Source organism: Molothrus ater, chromosome 8 (genome assembly GCF_012460135.2).
Source record: "Molothrus ater isolate BHLD 08-10-18 breed brown headed cowbird chromosome 8, BPBGC_Mater_1.1, whole genome shotgun sequence".
Taxonomy (NCBI): domain Eukaryota; kingdom Metazoa; phylum Chordata; class Aves; order Passeriformes; family Icteridae; genus Molothrus; species Molothrus ater.
In genome coordinates this window covers 35,610,640-35,630,979 of record NC_050485.2, presented here as the reverse complement: position 1 = coordinate 35,630,979, position 20,340 = coordinate 35,610,640, and the positions used below count along the sequence as shown (strand labels likewise).

General features: G+C 54.9%; 1 protein-coding gene across 3 annotated transcripts; it reads right to left on the bottom strand.

The window, feature by feature from the left end:
- Positions 1 to 1,084: 1,084 nt before the first annotated feature.
- Positions 1,085 to 18,659, bottom strand: PWWP2B (PWWP domain containing 2B). 3 transcript variants are annotated; one of them, XM_036385967.2, is made up of 3 exons: positions 18,463 to 18,659; positions 11,606 to 13,331; positions 1,085 to 1,596 (listed from the first exon to the last, which is right to left on the bottom strand). In XM_036385967.2, exons 1-2 carry the CDS (start codon positions 18,639 to 18,641, stop codon positions 11,624 to 11,626), a joined length of 1,887 nt encoding a protein of 628 aa, XP_036241860.1. In that variant the 5' UTR covers positions 18,642 to 18,659; the 3' UTR covers positions 1,085 to 1,596; positions 11,606 to 11,623. The 3 variants fall into 3 exon arrangements, with proteins under 3 accessions (XP_036241860.1, XP_036241859.1, XP_036241861.1); XM_036385966.2 differs by having other exon boundaries at positions 1,085 to 1,603; positions 18,463 to 18,657; XM_036385968.2 differs by lacking the exon at positions 1,085 to 1,596 and adding an exon at positions 10,434 to 10,890.
- Between the last annotated feature and the right edge of the window lie 1,681 nt (positions 18,660 to 20,340).

Sequence of the window (20,340 nt, the reverse complement as noted above, 5' to 3'; positions counted from 1 at the left end):
AGCACAGGAGCACCTCTGCCAGCCTGGGTAAACACCCACTGCACAAAGGCTTCACACAAGGTGCAGGAACACATCTCCTGCTAGATACTGCTGTCCTTCTTGCACTTATTTTTGGAAAACAGGAAGGCTCATTGATTTGTTTGCAGAGGTGACCGAAATGGGCCTTGGGAAACAGCTGTCCTGGTTCACCATCTCCTGCTGTACACCACAGCCTTCCTGCTGCTGTGATGCAGATTTCTGAGGCTCAGCAGAAGGGGTTTGGTGCTGAGCTCTCCTTGGGACACTTTGCTGCTGAAACGGGAAGCTCTGAGCTCTCTTGCTGACATTCAAAGACCACAGTGTGAAGCAGCACAAACCAGGAAAACACGAGCCTGTGTGATTTCCGACCTGCTCGCCCCAACTCAGCGAGAGTTCATCCCGTGTTTGCTGCAGCAGGTCCAGCTGACAGGAACAGGATCAGTGCGGGGATCCTGCAGCTCCAAGGCAACCTCCCACAGACAGACAGCACTGTGCTGAGCAGGGACACTCTCAGCTGCTTTCTCCAGCACCAGAGGCAACAGACCACCTCAAATTAATGTCTCTGGACTGAGGGAATGCAAGGAAGGGGTAGACTAACACAAACCCAAAAAATGAACTGTTACAGCTCCAAAATCCTGTCCATATGTCACTGTCCAGTTTGTGAACCATTTGAATTTGGCAAAAAAAAGCTGTTTGGTTGCTGGTTCAGAATCATGCATCACCTCTTGGTCGTGGGTAAGGAGAGGACCCTTCTGTCCAACGTGTTCAGAGGGCCTTAAGCCCCACTCACAGAGTGTGAACATACAACTTCATGCTCATATGCATGCTCATGTTCAGTTCAGACATGGACTCCCTCCCTGGCCAGAGCATGAACCCTCTGCATGCAGCAAGGGCAGGCCCAGGCCGTGCTGTGCTGCTCCTCCAGGTGACTTGGGAAAGCACAGGGGGAGGACCCAAGGACATCCAAGTCCCCAGCACTGCTTGTTCATGTACCTGGAACCACTGATTCTCCTGCTCTGCGGTAAACGACACGAGAAAGCTTTAACACGCAATGAGAGCCACACTGTTGTGTGTTGCACATCTTCCAAGGTTTAATAGACACAAAGTGAGTCCATTGTACTTAAGACACTACAATGATTTCATTCTATTGCATGTCCTGACCCAATTACATTTCTCAGGGTACAGTATCGAATAAAAGTTCGGTAGCTTTAAAATTAACAAGTGTGTGAAATCTGTAAGTAAAATAAGCAGCAGCAATAATCTGGGGAATTTTATCAAGAATAGCTAACTTTTAAGTAATAAATACATTCCGAGTTGTGGTTTTTGCTGTTCTCCTAGTTCATTGCCGTCCGACTGGTCAAATTCTCATTCTAGGGTAAGATATCCTTAAGCCTTCCCTGCCTCGCGCCAGAAGAGCCTCCCAGCTCCGTGTCCCTGTCACCTGTCACCTGTCCCGTGGCACGCTCTGCCCGGAGCCCCATCCTCGTGCCGTGCGCACGGCGCCGCCTGCGTCCCCTGGGAGCGCGTCCGGGCGGTACAGGCTCGGTGACCCGCTAGGAGAACAGCTGTGCTCGTCTTCTGTTACCTTGAAAAAGCAGAGAGGGAGAGGTTACTGAGACAGAGCGGCAAGGCACACGCTGCGGCTTCCCTCTAAATATAGCCAGGAATTCTCCTGCTCCCAGCTGGCCCAGCAGGCACAACCAGCAGCGGCTGCAGCTTGGGAAGAAAGCTGCCAGCCTAACAAACCCAAAGGAAGAGCAGGATTTTCCCCAAGACCGACACGATATGAATTTCAGAGATGATAATAAATCTCTGGTCTGGCTTAAAGACTCTGGAGTCCCTGTTCGGGTGGGTTACTGTAGGTTAATCTGCCACAAGTCCCCACAGAGTGCGCCACGTGAAGAACATCTGCCTCCACTTTCCGAACACAATCTACAAAATAGGATTATTCTCCCCTTGAGAGCAGCCATACAGAAGCTTTTCTAAGTACCTGCAAGTGCTCAAGCTGCTGACTGTGGCTGCAGTGCTCAGCTGCAGTGCCAGGCTGCAGTGCCCGGCTGCAGAGCCCCAGCTGCAGTGCCCCGGCTGCAGTGTCCCAGCTGCAGTGTCCCAGCTGCAGTGTCCCAGCTGCAGTGCCAGGCTGCAGTGTCCCAGCTGCAGTGTCCCAGCTGCAGTGCCCGCTGCAGTGCCCTGGCTGCAGTGCCAGGCTGTGGTGCCAGCTGCAGTGCCCCGGCTGCAGTGCCAGCTGCAGTGCCCTGGCTGCAGTGCCAGGCTGTGGTGCCAGCTGCAGTGCCCCAGCTGCAGTGCCCCGGCTGCAGTGCCAGGCTGTGGTGCCAGCTGCAGTGCCCCAGCTGTAGTGCTCAGCTGCAGTGCCAGGCTGCAGTGCCCCAGCCAGGCTACAGTGTGGAAGCCCTGGAAGAGTTCAGGGGAAAATCCACTTGCTTCAAGGGAAGAAGCCAGAAGACACATGGAACAACTCGGTGATACAGAACCAAGGGAGGGAACGGCACAGACACCTCCACTCACCCAGACCAGCTGCAGGAGCATCACTGCACCTCGCTCCCAGGGCAATGCAGCTCCAGCAGCACGAGAATATGACCAGCCCTACGTCTGTGCCATGTCAGCTGAGTTGGAAGTCAGGAGACACCAGCTTGGATCTGTGCTCCTGACATACAACATTAACACCATAGAGGAGCAGATCAGAAACCTTCAAACCACCCCCAGCTGAGGTTTGTGACTTACAGAGCACAATGAACCAAGAACACCAAACACAGGAAGAGGATCACATCTCCAAAGCTGCTGACATGGCAGCAGCACTGCTTCTGCAGGCAGGGGACCCAAAGTGACACTGATTCACTCAGACTCAGCATCCAGAATGATCCTCAGCATTGCCCACACAATGCAGAATGCAAAGAGCTGATTCAATACCCAGGAACATCTGTCCCAAAAGCTGTATTCCAGAGAAGGGCTGCAATCAGGTTTCACACACTCTTTCAGTATTTGGCAGAAACTGGGAGGTCTCACCCCGGGGCTCTGTTACCTGCAGCCAACAGAGTATAAATTCTTACCTAATCTTGCAGGAGAATCTATTTGTCTTCTGATGAACAGAGAGACTTTCAAGAATACACAACAATCTCACTTGCAGGTTTATCACCTTACACCCAGGAAAACCTTCCTGAGGCCCAGGGACCTGGAACAATATCCCTCAAGTGGCTTTGAAAGCACTGACACTTTAGAGACATTACAGAGTGAGAAGATCTTGTCTAAACAGGAAAAAATGCATTTCCTGGCTGAGGAGGTAACAGCAAGCCCTTGGGTGGCTGGATTCTTTGGGATTCCTCACTGGGAGGAAGAAAGAATCACACCAGAAGTACGATGTCAAACAGGTCCCAGGGAAGGGTCCTGCCACTGCCAGGGCAGACAGGGCTCCTCCATGGGGACAGGGGCCAAACCTCAGCTGCTCCAGAACTACCTGAGGGCAAGTATCAGGGATTCTGTGGGAGCAGAAAGCTGGGGCTACCAGCAACAGAGCAGGCAGCTTTAAAACAGCTGGATGCTCCTAGGCTTGGAATGCTGGAACCTCGGCATGCAGCTCGGTCCCTGTGCTGGCTGGGCACCTGTGCCTGCAGAGCAGTGAATGCAGCCTGGCTGGGCACCTGCACAGCAATGAATGCAGCCTGGCTGGGCACCTGTGCCTGCAGAGCAATGAATGCAGCCTGGCTGGGCACCTGCACAGCAATGCAGCCTGGCTGGGCACCTGCACAGCAATGAATGCAGCCTGGCTGGGCACCTGTGCCTGCAGAGCAGTGAATGCAGCCTGGCTGGGCACCTGTGCCTGCACAGCTCTGCAGCCTGGCTGGGCACCTGTGCCTGCAGAGCAATGAATGCAGCCTGGCTGGGCACCTGTGCCTGCAGAGCAATGAATGCAGCCTGGCTGGGCACCTGCACAGCTCTGCAGCCTGGCTGGGCACCTGTGCCTGCACAGCAATGAATGCAGCCTGGCTGGGCACCTGTGCCTGCACAGCAATGCAGCCTGGCTGGGCACCTGTGCCTGCACAGCAATGAATGCAGCCTGGCTGGGCACCTGCACAGCTCTGCAGCCTGGCTGGGCACCTGTGCCTGCACAGCAATGCAGCCTGGCTGGGCACCTGTGCCTGCACAGCAATGAATGCAGCCTGGCTGGGCACCTGCACAGCAATGCAGCCTGGCTGGGCACCTGTGCCTGCAGAGCAATGAATGCAGCCTGGCTGGGCACCTGTGCCTGCACAGCAATGCAGCCTGGCTGGGCACCTGCACAGCAATGCAGCCTGGCTGGGCACCTGTGCCTGCACAGCAATGCAGCCCGGCTCGAGGGGCATGGCCACCCCATGACAGAGCCCTGGTGCCTGTGCATGCACAGGAGTTCTCATGTGTCCAAGAGGAGCCACAGTGACAGCCCCTTGTATGCTCTCACTTCATCCCTGGAAAGCTTCAGAAATTTATGTTTGAAAACCCCCTTCCAGCATGGAGCAGCAGCTGATGTAACTAACACAACACCTGTGGGCTGACTCAGGACAGCCTGCGTGCTAAGCTGGGGGTCCAAAGGAGAGCCAAGGCAGCTCCCCTGAAGACAAGTGCTTGTTCATAATTTAAAAAATGAAGTTTTGGATCAAATAAAGCCATTCATAAATCCAGATTGAGCAGCAGCAGTAGAGTGCAGAAGACAACTTATCTTTGGAGGCTGCAGCACCCCAAGCGTGCCCAAGCAGCTTATTCTGAGGATTATTTTCTAATCATAAAGCAATTAACAGCAGGCTGTAATTGAGTGTCACCAAACCAGTGTTTGTCCAGCCATCTCTCTTTGGGGGAAATGCAGAGAGGCTGCTGCCAGCAGCCAGCTGGTAAAGTCCTTCCTTCCCATGCCTTCCTGTCCCAGGAGGAAGGAAAGGGTGGCAGCTGGGATCCCCATCTCTGGCCCACTGCATGAGGTTTTGGAACTGTCTCCAGCTCTCAAGGCACAGAATCCAGCTGACTTGAGCAGGCTGGCAGCTACATTCTCCAACAGTGGAGCTCTCAAATTCTATCATCCAAGCATCCCTATGACAAATCCTGCACTGAGGGTTTCTGCCTTTGGAAAGGACTGTTTTCCAGATGAGTAAATGGCTCAGGTTATTGGCGTGCATCAAAACAGAGCAAGTCATCACTCACAAGGGAAGTCAAACTAGTAATTTGCTACAACTCATTTCTTTGGGTACAGAGAGCACACAGGAAATGTACTTCATAAAGAAACTCAGGCTGGCTGATCCTGCACTAGCACGGACTATTGCAGCTGAAACAGGAACTGGTACATCAGTGAAGGCATTCACTCCTTCAGAAATTCATCAGCTTCATGGGAAGAGCTCCATTACCACCTGCCCAGCTCCTCCCTGCCAGAGCCACCCGGGCAGTGACAGGCCAGGAGGCCACTAATGCAGGGCACAACAGGCCCCCGTGGAACTGCTCTGGCACCAGGGAGCCCGAGGGCACCTCCACCTGCACGGGCATCCATCTGCAGGGAGGGGAACCCTTCTGCTGCCCACGGGCACCTCGGGTTGGGCAGGAGCCACAGCCCTCACACACTAGAGGGACATTGTCACCAGTGCCCGTGGCAGGGTCCTGCTGCTCCTGCTCCTGCTCCTGCTCCTGCTCCTGCTCAGGCAGAGAAAGCCCCGGGAGAAGCAAGGGAGCACTCATGGCTGACTGAAGAGCTGCAGCCCTGGGCACAGGGCTGTAGATATGAGGAGCACGAGCCCTCCAGGAGCTGAGGTATTAAACCCCATCTGTGCCCTTGCTGCCGGACACCAGAAGCCTATTTCAGCTGCATGTAATCTCAGGATGTGCAGAGTTCATTATCTGGCTAATGCAGAGCCCATGTGCTCTGTACAGGTAGAGAGAGCACACAGAACAGCTGCAGCAAGCAGATTTAAATAAAATAAAGCAGGCCCCATGTGGTGGTATAGCCCCATCCAGCAGCCAAGAACCTCGCAGCCGCTCGCTCCCTCCCTCACCAGCGCGATCGGGGACACAACTGGAAGCACAAACGCTGCAGAACTCATGAGCTGGGATAGACAACTTAATAGGGAAGGCAAAAGCTGCACACTCAAACAAAGCAAAACAAGAAATTAAATCCCTGCTTCCATGGGCAGGCAGGAGAACAGGGCACTATCACATTTAACTGTGACTTGGGAAAACAAATGTCATCACCCGAAATGTCCCCCCTTCCTCCTTTTTCCCCCCATGTTATATACCACGTATGATATCATATGGACTGGAATAGCCCTGGGCCAGTTGGAGTCACCTGTCCTGGCTGTGTCCCCTCCCAACCTCCCACACACCCTCAGCATGGCTGTGTGAGGGGCAGGAACAGCCTTGGCTTTGTGCAAGTCCTGTTCACCAATAACGAAAACATCTCTATTTTATCAACCCTGTGTTCAGCACAAATCCAAAACACAGCCCCAAATCCATCCCTGTGAAAAAAGCTAATTGTACCCCAGCCAAAACCAGCACATCCCAGCTCGTGCTCACCTCATCTCACAGGTGAGCAGCTCCATAAGCCTTTTACAGGCAGGAGCAGAGCTTGTCACTCAGCCCACACACTCCTGCTCACCTTGGTGCCAGCACCACTGATGGCAACTTATGGATAAAACAGAACATATCAAGGCTGAAAAACAAGAGCCTTCACATCAATTCTTGGGATCAAAGTCCCACTTTTCACAGCTGAACATGAAAATGAGAAATATTCAATTGTTCAGCACCAGGCTGGATGTGGCTTGCAGCAACCCGGGATAGTGGAAGGTGTCCCTGGCCATGGCAGGGGTGGAACAAAATGATCTTTAAGGCATGTCCAACCCAAACCCATCTGTGATAGTACAATTTGTGTCACCCATTGTGTCAGGCAGCCCCATGAGCCAAGCAGCTTCACGTGCCATCAGCAGTGCACGGCTGCTGTGTGGAGATCCTGTTTGTTCCTCACCTGCAGAGCACAGGCACCCTTCCTTACACAGAGCTACCACCAAGTTTCCCAAAATCCCCCATTCCTTCCTGGCCCAAAGCAGCCTTTCTGTGAGTGTACCCTGGAGGTGCTCAATACTGCACAAACGCCTGCTTAAGCACCACAGGGGCAGGACGAGCTCCAAGCCTGCCTGGGAGACCAGAGAACTCCCTTGGGTGCCCCTTGGCTCCCACCCTGCTGCTCTCCAAGCTTGCTGGGAAAAGGGGAATTGTAGCTGCAATTCGAACACCTCCACTTGAGTTCAAACATCAAACAAGCAAATAAACATAATTCAGGAAAACATAGAGAAATTGTTTTTACTTTATTTGTAAGCTTTCAGGGAAACCAGTTTCCAGGTTCTTTGTGCACACATCTCTCCCATTCCCTGCCCCGGGACCCTGGCACAGCCCTTGATCCCGTGTGGATCTACAGGCACTGGGTGCACTGTGGGCGGGTGACACTGCTGGGGACACCCACCCGCCCTGGCCACTGCAGGGCACAGCAGGGCCCGAGGCTCCCGCTGGAGCCGGGAGCAGCCCGGTGTGCTCCCAAGGGAGCTGCTAAGCCCTTGGGGGATACAATCTCCTGCAGCAGCTGAAGTTACAGCTCTGAAAGCCGATCGCAGTCCGGGCACCGGCGCAGGTGCAGTTAGAAATAGCACAATGTATGGCCCGGTGGCATTTCCAAAGAAAACGCCTGGAGCAGAGGGGATGGAGAGGGGCCACGCTGCCAGGACAGGGCAGCCCCTGGGCACAATAGGCAAGTGCTTTTGGAACGGGCAGATCAGCAGGATGGCACCCAACGTGCAGCTCCAACCATCAGCGCTGGGCACACAAAAATGCAGCACAGCCTATTCTGGACTTGCTCTCCCACCTTGTATTAGCATGCAGAGACGCTGACTTCCAAGCAGGAAGACTGTGAAACAGTAATTAAGTTGGATGCCTGGTTTTAGTGGACTGAAGCATCTGGAAAGCAGGGCAAGAAAAATCTCAAGCATTCATCTTCTGCGCTGAAATATTCCATGAGACCAGGAAGGTGTGTTAGAAAATACAGCTGTGGAGTGATTTATGCTGTTTCACAAGCTGCTGGCAGCAGCACTGGCTGGACACACAGAGCCCTGAACACCTTTGAAGGTGAAGTCACAACGTGATATTCCAGGTTTTACATTAGTGGTTTCTATAGACAGTGAGCATGCAGCCAGCTCTGAGTTTGCTGCACACAGGAGCAGTGTGATGGGTGGCTTGATGTACTGACACTGAGGGTCTGTTAAGCTCATAGCAGTTAAAATGAAAGCCTTCACTATCTGCAAGTTGAATGGTTCCACAGTCACAGCCTGGGGACAGGGACAGACAGGAAGAATAAAGGGAGAAGCAAGCATCTGTCACTCCAAGCCAGGGCACTGCCTTCCTTGTGCCTTGAGCTGGCTCCTTGGTGCCACACACCAGGGAAGCCACAGAGCAGCCCCAGAAGATGCTGAGCAGACATGTCTCTCCTGGCACTGCTCTAAACCAAGTCGTACAAGTTTGAGTTCTACAGGCTGCTATTCTGCCTGTTGTTTTTCCAGAAACTTGTTTTACTTAATTAAAACCCTGTCATTACCTGACTAGTACTTTCCTTGCAAAGAAACCCCAAGGACAAAGCAGTAACAGAAGTGATCCTACCAGCTTTTCCAACTCAAACCAAGTTAAAAGAAAAAAAAAAAAAATCAAATTTTTCCAGTTTTGTGCATCCACAGATGACCTGCAGCGTTTGTACATTTTTCCAGTAGCCACCCTCTGCAGAACACATCACATGCCAGAAGACAGAAAGTTTCACCATAGAAAGTGCCACCAGTGACAAACTTCTGCTGTGGCCAGGATTAGCAGGAGCAGTGTCAGGGCTGAAGCCACTTCATGGACTCCTGACGACAAAAACCTTTGTGCCACTGTGGTGAAGCCCCAGCATGATGGATTTTATAGTGTTCCCATGCAATATTACCAGGTTACCCAGAGCAGCTGGGGCTGCCCCTGCATCCCTGGCAGTGCCCAAGGCCAGGCTGGATGGGCTTGGAGCCACCTGGGACAGTGGGAGGTGTCCCTGCCATGGCAGGGGGTGGAATGGGATGGACTTCAAGGTCCCTTCCAGCCCAAACCCTTTCATGCCATCCTTCAGGAAAGGACAGTGAATGAGCAGCTGAAGGAAACATTTCAGTTCTACCTTGTGGAAAATCAAGGAAAGCAACAAAATTCAATGCTCCTGCAAGGAGAGAATTAGGTACAGACAATTCTCTGAAATAATGAGCAATTTTATAAGTGATGTACCAAAACTCCAGACAGGCTGGTCTAATTGGGAAACTAGGTAAATGTGACATGTGGAACACAGGCAGTTGTGTAGTTCTGCTTTTCTAGTTTTGCAGTTCTTTATCCAACAGTCATGTTGTCTTCAGCCTGGCAGACTGTGCTGGCAGCTCAGCTCAGACACGCAAGGCAGGAAATCCCCTGTGGAAAGCCAGCTGAAGGAGGCCAACAAAACAGTGGTATCTGCTAAATGTATATACCCATATGCACATGCAGAGGTTTGGCTGAAGAGCACAGAGGGAAGGAAAGTTTTGGTCTGATCCAGGCCATCCCATGATTTTCTTATCCACGTGTTCTCCAGGTGTTCTTCTTTCCCCCGTTTACAGACCTGCTGTGTGCCTGTAGCTCAGATCCCATCGTGTCTCTGGAGCTCCTGCTGGAGGCCCTGCCCTGCAGCCTGTGCCCTCACCCTGGCCAGGTCCTGCTGGGGCCACAGCCAGTGCTCTCTGCAGGCTGACACGTGGGGAGCAAGCATCCTCCCACTCTGACTTCCAGCTCTGGGCTCGGGACTCCTCTTGGCCACAGCCTTCCCCCTCCCCATGGACTGACAGGCACAGCCAATCTGTCTGATCTGAGCATTAGGTGCTTCCTCAAGTTGTCCCTTCTCCTGCAGCTGGGCCATGCCAGCCCGCCCAGGACCCACAGGGGCGAGGACAGATGTCAGGAACGATGGTGACACTCCTCCCCTTTGTCCCCAACTGCTCACACACACACTGAAGACAGCTCAGAGAATGAAGTTTGCTGCTCCTTTAACCAGAGCACTGTCCAGACAGGAGCCATGGATTGGCCAGGACTCTTCCACTGGCAAGGACAGTACATTCTGGGCAGCAGGTTTATTTATACTCCTGATCTAGCTAATAGGAATTTGGGTCCAATCCAAACACTCCTGATATAATAAAGTCCTTAGCCAGAGTTAAGCAGCAGTTTTACGGGCAAGATCAAGAAGGAAGCTGAAATGTTGCTGCTGCAGTTGTGCAGACACCCTGAGCACACAGCATGAATATGTCATGCTCTGGTTATTTACTCCAGCCAGGCTTGCTGAGATGGAGTCATAACCCAAGCAAAGCAAGTCCTTCATCACACTCAAGCAAGGGGTGAAGTCCCATGACAGGATATGAAAAAAATCCCATTTTCCCATCAGGATTACATGAGCACTGACCATCCCAGTCCCACTGCATTATGACAGTTCAGATAATGAAGAGTCCAGAGGAGCAACCCTGGCTTGCTCACAGAGTCCTTCAAGCATGAAACAGAGCAGAGCATTCAGGGGACAACACAAGGATCCACACTGCAGAAAGCATGGCCTTTGACTCAAGGCTCTTCCCAGTGAAACCTCTGGTTTTCGACAAAAGTTAATCCCCCCTTGTCTAATACCATCCCAGCTGAGCTCTTGTCTGGACAGTGATGACAGAAAGGTTGTGAAATGATTCCAGGTTTCATCCAAGTCACTGGATTTTCCCATGAACTTGTATTCCCAGTCATGCCACATCCTGTATTTTTAGGCACCAAATTTTCATCCCAGGCAGACTGTTTGATGAGAAAGGGAAATCCATCCATTACAAAGAATCAGCTCTCACGTTTCCACTCCCACCTAATGTCCTCACACAGATGTGATGCCCAAAGGAATGTCATTTGATCTAGGCCATTCCCCAGAGAAACACTGAAAATTTAGGTACAAACCAAACCCCAAGTACTGTGAGAGATATTGAAATACTGTTCCACAAAGACAGTTTTTGGTACAATCATTCTGAGGAGCTGTAAAGGGCTTTCATAAGAAATCCAAACCAGAGGGATCAGAAGGAGGGGAGCAAAGGGGTCCTAAACTGTTACAGGTAACTGCTGGGCACCAGTACATACATATAATAAATGTCATCTTTATTCCAGTGAAAGTTTTAGTTCTTTGACCCAAGGAAACTGAAAGCCTAGGAGCTGTTAAGTCTTCCAGGCACACAGCTCCAGATTTTTCAGTTCTTTGAACAGGCTGCTTCCTCACAGTGTCCTGCCTGGCCTGCATTTCCCTCTGGGAAGAGGAGCTCCAATTCCCATGGCCCCCAAAAGAGTTTGGAATTAAGCTCCTCACCACCTCTGAAATTACCCCCACCAACTAACAGCCAAGCATGTAAATGTCACAATTGCCAATCTCAGATTTAATGGAAAAACAAATGCAAACAGATAGTGGAATACAGATTAAAAAAGCACCAGGAGGCTTTCGATGGCAAGCGTTAGTGTAGCGATCACTCACCTGATACTGGAGGCAAAGTTATGTCTCAAACTGTGTTAAGAGATCTCGTATTTCTGGAGTCAGGTGCTTGACTGCCTTTGCAGCCTCCGTGATGGCTTTCCGGTACATGCCCTTCTTCTTGCGATTAAACCTCAGTTTGAAAAATTCCGAGAAAGGAGAGAGTTTTGAGACAGACAAGAACGAGGTGGTCGGAGAACCAAACCATGACACTTTAGCTTCTCGCCACGAAGGCTCCCCGTTTTCCTTCTGGCTGAGGTTTATGTCAAGAACACGTGCTGGCCACCACGGAAACCCGTGAATTTTACCCCAGACAATATCCCCCACTGAAACAGTCCTTCCATCTTCTGTAACACATTTAGACACACTCTGGGTGTGCAGTCTAACTGTCAGTGGTGGCACAATTTTACGCTCATCTTTTGAAGATGAAGAGACAGAGGCATCATCACCAGGCAAAAAGTCACACAGTTCTGGTGATGTCACTTCTGAACTAGAAGACTTGGATTCATCTAGACTGTCATTGCTACACACTGATAAACTAGAAGAATCTGCTTTTCTTTTACGGTAATTCATGAGGAAAGCCAAGTTATCATGTCCATCTTTACCCTGGGGAAACCTTTTGAAGTCATCATCTTCACCTGAACTGCCTGAAGACATCTCAGCTAAACTTCTGTCAGCAGACTCTTCATTGTAAAACGCTCCGGGATTGGACTCCCTGCTGTTCTGGAGGACATTGATTTCGTCAATCAGTTCTGCCTTATAGATTGAAACGCTCTCACCATCGTTGATGCGATGGGGCTTCAGCCGTATCTTTGGGGGTGGGACATCCACGCTGGAATGCACTGGCCGTGTGAGCTTCAGTTTTGGAATGGAAGCAAGCTGGCTGCCTGCTGACTTGTCCATTAAACATTTGGTTTGTCGACACTGTTCAGAGTCCTTGCTCTCCTCTTGGTCCCCGGCTCCGTTCTGCAGCACCGGCTCCGGACAGAACGGTTTGACTGAGCCATGAACCCGGGAAGGGATTTTTACCACTTCACCTTTCCCTTGCGGAGTACTGTAGGATATTTTTATAACTGGCGTTCGATGCACCAGTTCCCCAGAAAACTTGTCATCCTCCCTCCTCTCTCTTTTGTTTCTTTTCTCCACGTAGTCAGAGTCGCCGTGCTTTTTCTGCTCCTTGTCCTGAATGCTCAGCTTCCTCCTGGTCTTGGCGTTCTGCCGCGGCGCGTCGGCATCCTCGGGGTTCAGCGTGTTCTTGCACTTCTCGCAGAGCACCTGCCTGGGCCGCAGCCTGATGGTGCTCATGATGAGCCTGCCCGGGTCCCTGTTGCGCGACAAGCGCCTCCTCGTCCTCTTTATAGTCCGCGGCGGCGGCTGCGGGACCCACTGGTTGTAGGTGTGCCGCAGCCACAGGGGCCGGGGGAACGGGGCTCCCTCGAAGTAGGGCGGGAAGGGCGGCAGGCTGCCCGGCGCGGGCAGCAGCGGCGGCAGCGGCTCCTCGGCGGGCTGGGGGCCGGCGGGGCGCGGCTCCGGATCGCCCTCGGAGGCACTCCTGGCCTCGGCGGCTCCCCTGGCCTCGGTGGCACCCCTGCCCTCTGTGGCTCCCCTGCCCTCCGTGGCTCCCTTTTCCTCCATGGCTCCCCTGCCCTCAGCGGCTCCGGTAGCGCAGGCACCGGCGGGAGGGTCCTCGTGCTTCGGGAAGGAGGATGGCAGACAGAACAATCCAGACCTAAGTTGGGACGAGAAGGATGGGGAGAGAAAGAAACACAGTCAGAAGCTTTGAGAGGTGCTTCTCTGGGAAGCCAAAAGATCCTGCCATCCCACAGTTTCAGTACTGAGAACCCAACACTTTCTCTTGACTTTTACGATCAAGCAGCCAATTCTGCCACTGAAAAAAATAACAACAGTGCAGAAATCCAGCAAGGCATCCTACTCTTCTCCCAGAAAAGGCAGAGGATCAAAACCTCTATTTCTATGAACTCTGCACAAAGTTTTGTTCTAAGAAGTTGTAAGTTTTATCCCACAAAGCAGTTTACTGCATCAGCAGGCTGGCAAGGCGAGAGGAGGGATGTGATCTGGATTAGCCTAGGGAGCTATGAAACTGCCCTTCTTCTCACTGCAGATGCATGGCTGATTTTCCAGTTTTTCATTCTAAACCTGAACACCCTGAATTGGGTGGATAACTTGCACAGGTTCACCAAGACACAGCCCTGCTCCTCTTCCTCAGTCTCTCCATATTCAGCTCCATTTGGTAACATCAGGCGCCCACGGCTCCTCCAGAACAGCAGGGTTGTTAACAATGGTGATACTCTGTCCTTCAATGCCAAGTCTCATTACAGGCCACCAAGGCCCGGACACAGTATCTTGCCTGGATATTGGCAAAAGCAAATCCTCTGAAATGCTGAAACTCACAACTCCAATTCGTGTCTCCAAAATGTATGAATTTATGCCCTTGGCCTGGCATTAGAAATATTACACTAACACAGCACTGGGACAGATTCTGCCCTGAAACACTGACTCTGACTGGGCAAGCTCCCTGCCTTGGCTCTCCAGAGACACTTCTGCAGAGACCACACTGTCAGTGAAGCACCTGGGCCTTCTTAATAATAACAAAATGTTGTATAGGAGAGCCACCAAGAAGAGACAAAGGAATGGAGAACAGGTACAGACCAAAATACGAGTGGGCTTTGGATGCTACATTTCCATTCCCCTCCTTGCCAGCCATGGCTTTCTTTCCAACCACCAGAAGGAAGGACCCTTCCTGAGGCAAGGGAGGAGTGTCTTGGCAGTGTCACAGAGGGGGACACTTTGGTAAATGCTACAGAGAGCACTGAAGAGGAGCTGAAGGCATCCGCTCTGTGCCACACCTCTCACCAAGAGCAGCACAAAGCCACTGCCATGGGTTTCCCGATGGAGAGGAGCCTCTAAAGTCCTTCCCCTGAAGGGGGGAAGTTACTGAAGGGAATTACTGAAAAAGTGCAACAACCTGCTGTTAAATGACAGTTTAACTGGGAAAGGATTAAGCTGTTGAAATCACGTAATTTGGAACAAAATATTTTTGTTCCAAGAGGCTTTTTTTAAACAGAGACAACCAAGAATGTAGGTGTCTTTAAATGACAACCCAGAAAGCCAGTACAGTCTGTACCGCCAGACTGAGACGTCGGCACCATTCATACGCCAAAGTGAGGCCATTTCTGAATGAAATGATGGCTGTAAATTATGATTATTTTATGCAGTGAGATTGCATGACTTGGTCACAACAGAAAACTGCTCCTCGTGTAGACAGAAGCCCACTCCCCTTGTTCAGGTCACCAAACCCCCCAGAGTGGCATGGAGCTCCTCACCTGGCAGCAGTGGAGCACCCAAAGGGTCACTCACAGGATGGTTTGTGCCTGTGGCATTAGTGCACCAGCACCCTGTAACCCCAGTGGGCTGGACACAGCCTCTGTGCCACAGAACGTGCCCACAGACCCCAAGCCATGCCCTCCCCAGCTGTCAGCCTGTGCCAGGCACCAGTTCAGCAGGGAGGCCTGTCAGAAAGATGGGGACAAACTTCTCAGTAGGGCCTGTCGGGATAGGGCAAGGGGGGATGGCTTCCCACGGCCAGAGGGCAGGGATGGATGGGACCCTGGGCAGGAATTGCTCCCTGGGAGGGTGGGCAGGCCCTGGCACAGGGTGCCCCTGGATCCCTGGCAGTGCCCAAGGCCAGACTGGATGGGGCTGGGAGCACCTGGGACAGGGGAAGGTGTCCCTGCCATGGCAGGGGTGAAACAGGATGAGCTTTAAGGTCCCTTGCAATCCAAGCCATTCTGGGATTCTGTGATTAAAGCAGCAGGAAATACTGCTGATGGGATTTCACCCTGCTTGTAATCCCCCTTTCTGGGGCAGCTGCAGCCAACTGGACTTGGTTGCCTCAATCCAGTCTCTGCCTGATCCAGGAGATGCCATCCTCCTTTATTTATACCCCTGTATAATTAAACCCCAAATTTTAAAGTAAGTTCAATTGCAGCAAAACTACCAAATCTTGTTATCAGAAACACGGTGGCAGCATTTAAATCTCTACTTGAGCATACACACTATGGAGCTCACTCTGAGTAGAGCCAGTTTATTGGAAGCAAATAACTGCCAGTCACTGGGCAGGCCCTGGTGCTGCTGCATCATCCAGGCTGGGGCAGGAAGGGACACGAGCACTTTCTCTGCAAATAATTCCCCAGCAGCTGGAAGGTCAGGCATGACTGCTCCCAACATCCCCCCATTCCCAAAGGTGCAGGGGGCAGAAAGGGCACAGGCAGGGCATGGGCATGGGCACAAGCAAGGGACAGGCAGGGGATGGGCACGGGCACAAGCAGGGGACAGGCAGGACACGGGCAGGGGATGGGTACGGGCACAGGCAGGGCACAGGCAGGGGATGGGCACAGGCAGGGCACGGGCAGGGGATGGGCACAAGCAGGGGACAGGCAGGGGATGGGCACAAGCAGGGGACAGGCAGGGCATGGGCAGGGGATGGGCACGGGCACAGGCAGGGCATGGGCAGGGCATGGGCAGGGGATGGGCACGGGCAGGGCACAGGCAGGGGATGGGTACAGGCAGGGCACAGGCAGGGGATGGGTACGGGCACAAGCAGGGCACAGGCAGGGGATGGGCACAAGCAGGGGACAGGCAGGACATGGGCAGGGGATGGGCACAGGCAGGGCATGGGCAGGGCACAGGCAGGGCACGGGCAGGGCAAAGGCAGGGCACAGGCAGGGCACGGGCAGGCAGTTCTGCTGCCCATGGACTGAGCCCTTGCACACCCGGGCAGGCAGTCTGGGTTCAAACTTGCACCTGCCTTTGTGGCAGAACACCAGAGGCGTCCAGCCAGGACCTGGATGGCCAGGAGTGCCCTGGGTGCTCAGGGTGGCAGGCCTTCCTCCTGCTCAGCACCACACAGCACTCGCTACAGCTCAGGAGAGGTGCACAAGGCATTACACATTGTCTGTGTTAGAAGGGACCTTAAAAGTCATCCAGGAGTTCCAATTCTCCTGCCCTGAGGTGGGATGTCATTTGTTAGACAAGCTGCTCCAAGCCCTGTCCAAGCTGACCTTGAACACTTTCAGAGACGGAGCAGCCACAACTAAGGAAAACAGATTCATCTACTGTGAGATGCTGAAACCACTTTAAACCACAAAAGAAAGCTGAAGAATCACCATACAGGCCCTCCTTCCTTTTTGGGGTAATCTCCTCTTTCTATGCAGGTCTAACAGCCTGCTCTGGTGGCTCCTCTCCTGCCAGTCCCATCTCCCAGGAGGTACAAATACAGGCAGAGCATGGGTGACCCCTGCACAGGGACAAGCTGGTGGGACACAGCTCCATCAGCCAGGCAGCAGGAGGAGGAGAAACAGTTCTGCCACACACCCACTGCAGGCACTCCAAGCTCAGCACCAAGTGGATAAATTCCTGCTGCCTTTGGGACACATCCTGACCTTCACCTTCCAGCCACTGCCAGGCCGACTCCTGTGCTCTGCTGTAGGATGAACGAGATCTCTCCTCCCCTCCACACCCCAGACCTGGCATGACTGCAGTGCTTGCTCCAAGTCCCCAGGGTCCTGCCTCACACAGAGTCCCCTCCCGAGAGCCACGAGCAGAGGAGCAGGGGCCGTGGCTCTCCCCTTGTGCTGGCCACCACCCCTCCCTGCCCGCCATGCCCAGCCAGCACTCAGCACCACCACAGGCAGGGTGCAGCACCAGGGGACAGCCACAGAACGAGCACTGACCCTCGGGGACAGCCCCAGTGCTCAGCGGGCCCCCACTGCCTCCCAGCCAGTGTCACCACCCGCAGGGCTGCGGCAGCACGGGGCTGCAGAGCTGCCTCAAAGCCTGGGGAAAACACCCGTCTGGTTGTTTCTTGGACCCACTAGGAGCAAAGGGAGGAAACAAGATGAAGAAAAATAATGGAGAAAGGCTAGGGTGAAAAAAAAACAGGTGAAAGAAGTGTCACTGCAGAGGAAAACAACTGAAATGTGAGAAGGCAGAAAGAGATGGTTTAGGGCGCTCGAGGGACACCAACTGCTCAGGCTGGGACCAGACTCCAGGATGGGTTTATGGGCTCTGCACAGCATTAGGTGCCTGAATGCGTTTGAAAATCTGACTCCAATTTTCTGGGATAGCCATGTGAAACTAAATCAATGACAAAAATGAAGCTCAGAACTCCTGCTCCGCACATCTCGTAGGATGGATCAGAGAGGTGAGGCTGCTGTGCTCCCACGCAGCACGGATCTGTCCCTTACCCAGCACCCAGAACCAAACCTGCTCCTCACAGGAGAGCCGGCCCTGCCCGGGACAGCCGCCCGGCCCCGCCGCGAGCACAGCCACCTCCAGAGCCGGGCAGGTGGGAGTGACCACGAGGTGCCCGCGGTGCGGAGCCCAGCCCGCGGGCCCCGCTCCGAGATGATGCCCCCGCTCCGAGATAATGCCCCGCTCGGCTCCGCAGAACTCGGGCAGCGCCGGGGCTGCTGCGGCCACAGCCCGCGGGACCCCCCGGAACCGCCGCCCGGCGCCGGGGCCCGGCCGGGACCTGGGGGGGGGCTCGGCAGGGGGAGCTCGGGGAGCTCCGCGCGGGGAGAGGCCGCCGAGGGCAGCGACCGGCGCGGGGGCTGCGACCGGAAGGGCCGGGGGTCCGGGGCCGGGACGCGCTCCCCGGGGCCACGTGCGGGGCGGCGGCCGGTCCGGGGCACCGCTCCGCCCCCGCCGCGTGCCCCGGGCCGGTCCCGACCCCGCCGCTTTGTCCCGCCCGGCCGAACAAAGGGCGCGGGGGCGGCGCGGCCCCGCCGCTCCGGCCCCGCTCCCCGCCGCGGTCCCGGTGCCCCCATCCCCGGCCGCACCTCTTGGAGCAGTCCAGCAGCACGCCGGTGAAGCGCCGCTCCCCGCAGCTCAGCGTCACCACCAGCGTGTCGTTCACCATCTGCTCCACCAGCACCGGCACCCACGCGCCCACCCGCGGCGGCGGCGCCCCCGCCGCGTCCCCCGCCGCCGCCGCCGCCGCCGCCCCGGGCTCGGCCATGCTCCCGCCGCTCCCTGCCGGCGGGGCCGCTGGGCCGGGCCGCTGGGCCGTGACCTCACGGAGCGCCCGCCGCCGCCGCCGCGCCTGACGTCACGGCCCCGCCCCGCCGCCGGCCATGGCGTCACGGCCCCGCCCCGCTACCGGGCACGTGCGTGGGACGGGGCGGGGGCGAGGCCGAACGGGGCGGGGCGCGGCCGGGAGGGGCGGGGTCTGCCTGGGAAGGGCGGGGCCGGGCTGGGGGCGGGACCGGCACCTGGCGCCACCTGGCGGCCGAGCCGCGCTCCGGCATCCGCGGGGCGGGGCCGTTCCGGGGGCGGGGCCGTCAGGTGAGCCCCGCCCCGGCCATGGCCGCCCCTCCCCGCTCTGGGTCCCTCAGGAATGGCTCAGTGCCAGAAGAGCTGGGCTTTGGAATCACCATCACCAGAGGGGCTCTGGGTCCTTTGGAATCACCATCACCAAAGGGGCTCTGGGTCCTTTGGGATCATCATCACCAAAGGGGCTCTGGGTCCTTTGGAATCACCATCACCAGAGGGGCTCTGGGTCCTTTGGAATCACCATCACCAAAGGGGCTCTGGGTCCTTTGGGATCATCATCACCAAAGGGGCTCTGGGTCCTTTGGAATCACCATCACCAAAGGGGCTCTGGGTCCTTTGGAATCACCATCACCAAAGGGGCTCTGGGTCCTTTGGGATCACCATAACCAGAGGGGCTCTGGGTCCTTTGGAATCACCATCACCAAAGGGGCTCTGGGTCCTTTGGAGTCACCATCACCAGAGGGGCTCTGGGTCCCTCAGAAATGGCTGAGGCACAGCTGGGCTTTGGAATCACCATCACCAGAGGGGCTCTGGGTCCTTTGGAATCACCATCACCAAAGGGGCTCTGGGTCCTTTGGAATCACCATCACCAAAGGGGCTCTGGGTCCTTTGGAATCACCATCACCAAAGGGGCTCTGGGTCCTTTGGGATCACCATCACCAGGGGGGCTCTGGGTCCTTTGGGATCACCATCACCAGAGGGCTCTGGGTCCTTTGGGATCACCATCACCAAAGGGGCTCTGGGTCCTTTGGAATCACCATCACCAAAGGGGCTCTGGGTCCTTTGGGATCACCATCACCAGAGGGCTCTGGGTCCTTTGGGATCACCATCACCAAAGGGGCTCTGGGTCCTTTGGAGTCACCATCACCAGAGGGGCTCTGGGTCCTTTGGGATCACCATCACCAAAGGGGCTCTGGGTCCTTTGGGATCACCATCACCAAAGGGGCTCTGGGTCCCTCAGGAATGGCTCAGGCACAGCTGGGCTTGGGGCACCTCTGGGATCAGCCCAACCCCTGCCCAGGTAGGGCCACCTGCAGCAGGGACACAGGAACGCGGCCAGCAGGGTTTGCAATGGCTCTGCAGAGGGAGACCCCAGCCCCTCCCTGGGCAGCTGCTCCAGGGCTCTGCCCCTCCAGGGAAAGAAGTTCTTCCTCATGTTGGGGTGGAACTTGCTGTGGTTCAGCTCCTGCCAGTGCTCCTTGTCCTGGCACCGGCCTCTGACAGCCCCGGGCAGGTTTGGAGGGGTTGATGGGGTCCCCTCTCAGCCTTCCCTTCTCCAGCCTGGCCGGGCCCAGCTCCCACAGTCTCTCCTCATCTCAGAGATGCTCCATCCCAAAATGACCCCTGTGGCCTCCGCTGGACCCTCTCCAGGAGCTCCTTGGCTT